The following is a 6090-nucleotide window of genomic DNA, read 5'->3' on the forward strand; positions in this document are numbered from 1 at the left end:
TACTAGGGCCTGTTAGGTAACAAAGGGCAGATATCTGTGTGGTCACACCCATCCTTCTAATTCTAGCACCAATAAGCAGAAGTGAACTAGTGGGTGTGGGCTAAGTGGACCCAGGCTTGGCTTAGGGATCTTTCTGATCAGAAGAAGGGACCTGTTTCAGTTCAGTCCCCAGGGCCTTGTTTGTTGGGCTCCTGCATCAGGGAGCTGAGTCATCCCTGCGTCACCTCCAGCTCTCCAAGTCTCAACTGACTGAACAGCCCAGACTGCACACCTGCTTGGCAGGCTCTCGTGCTGTCTTCTCTTGCTCTTTCCTGAATTAGCTTCACCAACAGCAGAGATTTTCAGGGGAGCCTGAGACTTTATTGTAAATCGCTTCTGATTCAACAGGTCTGTTTCCAAACTGCCCTGTGACTTGCACCCAAAGTCCCTTGTATCCTAACATATTCCTAAAATTTTCTCTCTCCTTTTGGTGTGTAGTCAAAATGCTGATATTAGAATCTCAGCAACTTTCCCCATTCCCGAATACTTTTTGCTCTCTGTCAGACATTTTGCTACTGAGATGGCTTCTCCATTGGCTTTAGATCATAGGTGTCATTCTGGGCTCTGAAAGCTTTCTGTCAATTGTTGTTTTCCTTATTCTGAAGACCGCCACCCTGCCAATGTTTTAGTTTTATATTTTAAATACAACGTGAGATCCTGCTCTCCTTTCTCTGCTTCTTTAGTATCTACAAATGTCTCCCGTGTCGGGGAGCATTTAGCCTAATTACCTGGTCTCTGCATCTGTCTTCTGTGTCTTTGTCTTTTCCTCTCTTTCTGTCTTTCTTTATCTACCCAGGTCCTAGACCACAATTTAAATCCTGCCTCTTTGCCCACTGGTCTAGTTCTGGAAAATTCTGGAAAACCATTTTTCTCTGACTATCAAATTTCTCATCTGGAGCGATCCTCAAGACAGTTTCTGTGATGATCAAAAGGAATAATATATGTAAATCACACTGCACAAAATAAACCCACAAATTGGCCATTTCTCTTACCATTATTTGAACTTTTCTCCTTATCTGAATTAGAAGATTTCTAGCTTTGAAACTCTGTGTGTGACTGAGTCCATAAGGCTGATGTGTGGGCCCAATGGGCTGATGAGTATAAATTTTTTTACCCTCTTGCCAGAGCTCAGCAGTCCCGGCAAATACACACCAGCTCAGTATATGTTCACACAGTCAGGGAGGGGCTCACTTTTAAAACTTAAAAATATATATTTTTTCTTAACCCAAACTGTCTAAGGAGGCACACAGAGCCTGATAAACAACGGGTGTGAGAGGGAGAGAGGAAGGGAGGAGAGAAACAGAGATAGAGAGAGAGATCAGCATACCCACACACCTTCCTACCTATTTGCCCACACAATCACACGTGTCACTTGACAAAGAGGCACAGAGGGGAATGAATAGAAAAATTCCCTGCTGTCTCATCCAATCATCTTTCTTGAAACTTTGCACGTATCTCGTATCTCATCTCTCCCTGGCCTGCACTCAGCAGCTTTCTGAGCACCCAGAAAGCAGGGTGGGCTGAGACATCTTCAGGCTGCTCTTCCCTCAGCAGAGCACCTCTCCTCTCTTCTCTCCTCCTTCTCCAGGTCACCGGTCTGAACTTGACCCTTCACCCTGAACACCATGGTCCTGGCCCGCAGCCCCTCGGACACATTGCTCTGGGCCTTGAGTGACCTTGAGGAGAATGATTTCAAGATATTAAAGTTCCGTTTATGGGATAGAGCCCTGCTTGAGGGCCAGTGCCAGCTGGCCTGAGGGGAGCTGGAGGGCCTGAGGGGAGCTGGAGGGCCTGAGTTGGGTGGACCTGGCTTCTCTGCTGATTTTAATATACAGAGCACAGGAGGCTGTGAAAGTGCTGCTTGAGGTCTCGAGGGTCATGAAGCTGTTGGAACTCGTGGACCAGCTCAGCCATATTTGTCTGAATGGTGAGTGCAGCAGGGGACAAGGGGAGGTCAGGGTGGCACTAGGACTCTCCCTCCCCCATGACATTTCCAGAGGCTCCTGTAACTTGTAATTTATGCCTTCTTTCAGTGACTGGGGGTCCTAGTGGTCTCCAGCTGAAGGCCCTGATACCTGTCAGGTGGAGGGCCTGACCCAAGGGTGGGGATTTATTTATAGAAAGACTAGGGCATCTTATGGCCATAATGCCCCACCTCCTACCTCCAATTGTAGTGCCAGAGAAGGGGAGAGTATGAAGAGAGAGGCTTAGAGGTTGGGCATGGTGTTGGTGAAGGGGTTTCCGCTAACCAGAAGAAATGACATCAGGGTATGGGGACAGACTTTTCCCCAGCTACTCTCCTGACAGGGAGCTCAGGCTGCTTCTCACAGAGGATGGCCTGCCTGGTGCCTGTCGACTGATGCTGCCCTAGAGAGTGGGGTGTGCATGGAACCGAAAGGGCTTCTTATCCCTTCTTGTGGGGTGCTGGGGAGGAGGGCTGGTCTGTCAGTGCCTGTACTCCCTCTATGGGATCCTTTCATGCCTGAGAGCTCCTCTGACATAGAGACAAGAGGGTTCCGTAGACTCAGAGTCGTGGCTCCTGCTCAGAAGCTGGTTTATCTTTAGCACCTGACCTGACATTTACCAAGAACAGGCTCCTATTACATCACCATCCTTCAGCTTCCCTTTCCTTTCTCCTCTCTCTGTCCTTACTATTTCAAATGGGGACATTTCATATGAACACTCAGACATTCATACACACAGAGGCTTTTGCACATACACATATTCTTACCAACACATGTGTGCTGATGCACACTGACATGTCTTCCCTGCACAAAAATACACTAGCTTCTATAAGCACATTCCCATGACCACGTGTATATATGAGCATTCACTCACATGCCACAGATATTTATGCACACAAAACACATCCTTGCACACTCACTCATTGTGCCTGTGAACACCACACAAGCACATTTGCATGCATGCACACGCCCTCATACATACATCCAGTCGTCCCTCCCCATGAAGCTAGAAGTATAACCTTCAGGGAGATACAAGTTAGAAAGCATAAGAGATGAAATAAAGAGCAGAGTCCAGAGTTTGAAGGGCCCACCTTGTCTTTTTTTATTCCCATCTCACCACGTAACACCCCACTTATCTGGCTCAGATTACAGACAAATATACCGAGAGCATGTGCGCTGCCTAGAGGAGAGCCAAGAAGGGGGAGTCAACAGCAGCTACAACCAGCTGCTGCTGGTGGCCAAGTCCAGCTCAGGGAGCCCAGAATCACCTGCCTGCCCCATCCTGGAGCAGGAGCTTGTCCCTATCGTGGTGGAGGCTCTATTTGATCCATGGGATCAAAGCCTTACCAAGTCCTGCCCATTGTGGTGCTACAGGGGTCTGCAGGTACTGGAAAGGCAACACTGTCCAGAAAAATGGTGCTAGACTGGGCCACTGGCACCCTGTACCCAGGCCGGTTTGATTGTGTCTTTTATTTGAGCTGCAAAGAAGTGGTCCTGCTCCCAGAGGGAAAACTGGACCAGCTATACTTTTGGTGTTGTGGGGACAATCAAGCACCTGTCATAGAGATTCTGAGGCAGCCAGAGCGGCTCCTGTTCATCCTGGATGGCTATGATGAGCTGCAGAGACCCTTTGCAAAGAAGTTGAAGAAGTCGAGATCAAGTCCCATGGAGGACATGCTGCACTTCCTAGTTAGGAGAAAGGTACTTTCCACGTCCTCCCTTTCATCACCACTCGGCCTCTAGCTTTACGGAATCTGGAATGCTTGCTGGAACAACTGCGCCATGTCCGCATCCTAGGCTTCTCTGAGGATGAGAGAAGGAGGTATTTCAGCTCCTATTTCACAGATGAGGAGCAAGCCAGAAATGCTTTTGACATTGTGCAAGGAAATGACGTTCTCTGCAAAGCATGTCAGGTTCCAGGCATTTGCTGGGTGGTCTGCTCCTGGCTGAAGGGGCAGATGGAGAGAAGCAGAGTGGTCTCAGAGACACCCAGTAATGACACTGACATCTTCATGGCCTACATCTCCACCTTCCTGCCACCCAATGATAATGGGGGATGCTCTAAGCTTACTCAAGACAGGGTCCTGAGGGGCCTGTGCTCCTTGGCAGCTTGGCAGCACCAGAGATTCTTGTTTGAAGAAGCTGACCTCAGGAAGTGCAATTTAGATGGGCCCAGCCTTGCTGCTTTCCTGAGCAGCAATGATTACCAAGAAGGACTTGGCATTGAGAAGTTCTACAGCTTCTGCCACATTAGCTTCCAGGAATTTTTTCATGCCATGTCCTATCTGGAGAAAGAGGACCCAAGTCAGCTGGGAGAAGAGTCCCAGAGGAAAGTGAAGAGGCTGCTGGATGAAAAGAAGAGAGGAGACAACCCTCAGTATGCACTTTTTATTGGACATATCGAAAAAAGAGAGCTCCTCGAACTTTGAGCTAAAGTTTTGCTTCAAAATTTCCCCCGTGATAAAGCAGGATCTGAAGAATTTTAAAGAACAAATGGAATCTATAAAACATAACAGGACCTGGGATTTGGAATTCTCTCTGTATGAGCCTAAAATAAAAAATCTGGTAAAGGGTGTTCAAATGAGTGACATATCGTTTAAGATGGAACATTCAAATGAAAAGAAACCCCATAGCAGGAACACATTTTCTGTCAAAACCAGCCTGAGTAATGGACAGAAAGAGGCGCAAAAAAAGTCCAATTGTGGACAAAGGTAATGTAGCAGGGTCACTAAAGGAGGCTTCTAATGGAAAAGGCAGGGGGACAGAGGAACTAGAGACAGGGAGGTTTGGGAGTAGTAGGATGGGAAGCAGAAAAATGGGGACAGTAGAGCTGAAGGGTCAGGAGGATGGGGGGTGGAGGGACAGGAGGATGAGGGGAAGACAGAGTAGAAAGGAATGGAGAGATGAGAGATTAGACTAATGGGTACCAGAAGGAGTGGAAAGACAAAGGAGCAAATCAAAAGAGAATTAGACAATTGAGGATCAGAGGACTTGGAATATAGGACATAGAGAAGGCCATGTGGAACAAGTCGTTAGGAACAACCACATTTGCTATCAATGGCTCAAGCTCACTTATTTAGCACTCCCTCCCCCAAAGGCTGTATATAACCTCCTGTAGTGTAGAGTCTTGTTTCAGTAGCTCCTCTTATATGTTAATGTCAATGACTAAGCATGTGATTCTGATATTTGACTCCTTTGTATAAAATAAACTCCTTAACATAATAAAATGTGGATTGTGCTTATTCTATAAGATTTGATAATGTGAAGCATATCAATGTCACCATTCAAAGGAAATATTGTACTGTGGTACAATGGAATGTCTCTTTGTATTTGTGATTAATTGCTGCTTAAATAAATAGTAGCTTCCCATTTTCCTAGAAACTTCTAGAATTTTGATGTTGGAAGTGAGCCATGGCATGTCATAGAACTTTGGTCTTGGAAGGTCTACTGTGACTTGACTTAGCTCTATGATAGTAACATGGCACTGTTGTCTCCAGCTGTGCCATTAACTGACTTTTCTTTTTGGAATGATCAGTCAGTTCCAATTGCTAACTCATGATCTCTTTTTCTGCTATAGTTCTCTCTGTATAGAAAAGAAAAAGAAGAAAAAAAGGAATTCTGGATGTGGGTGTGGTCAGTTCCCAATCCTCATTTCATAGAAGGGGAAATTGAAGTTCACTTAGGAGCCCCATCAGTTTCTGGGGTTCCTCACAGAGCTCTCTTAGTTCCCACACCTCAGCCAACAGTGTAGAGGTCCTCGAGACTGTGCAGGCACCACAAACTCTCTCCCTCTCGGCTGTTGTTTCTGCCTCCGATGCAGCTGAGAGAGCTGATGCTGCCTTGGACCTTCAGTGCCCTGCAGAAAGGTTACAGACACCCCTATTTTGCTCTTTTATTTTTGCATTTTTATATTTGCATTTATATTTTGCATTTTTATTGCTGTCATGACTCCTCATGAGTTGATTCTACACGTGCCAATTCCAGCAATCTGCCGAACACGCCCAGACATCTGAACCCAAGGGAACTCAGCCATGAGTGATCAACTTGGGACCCCATGACACTACTTATTATTAACTCTTCTTCACAC

The 6090-nt window shown here is 46.5% G+C and overlaps 1 protein-coding gene across 1 annotated transcript; it reads left to right on the plus strand.

The window, feature by feature from the left end:
• The first annotated feature begins 1664 nt into the window (after positions 1 to 1664).
• Positions 1665 to 4892, plus strand: NLRP10 (NLR family pyrin domain containing 10). The gene is given in 9 exon segments (XM_014793028.2): positions 1665 to 1790; positions 1792 to 1966; positions 3149 to 3333; positions 3336 to 3723; positions 3726 to 4362; positions 4364 to 4685; positions 4687 to 4779; positions 4781 to 4822; positions 4824 to 4892. Coding segments are annotated over 9 exon segments (2037 nt in total).
• Positions 4893 to 6090: the final 1198 nt, after the last annotated feature.

Source organism: Ceratotherium simum, chromosome 7, assembly GCF_057802395.1.
Source record: "Ceratotherium simum simum isolate JZ-2026a chromosome 7, ASM5780239v1, whole genome shotgun sequence".
In the NCBI taxonomy this organism is placed as follows: Eukaryota; Metazoa; Chordata; class Mammalia; order Perissodactyla; family Rhinocerotidae; genus Ceratotherium; species Ceratotherium simum.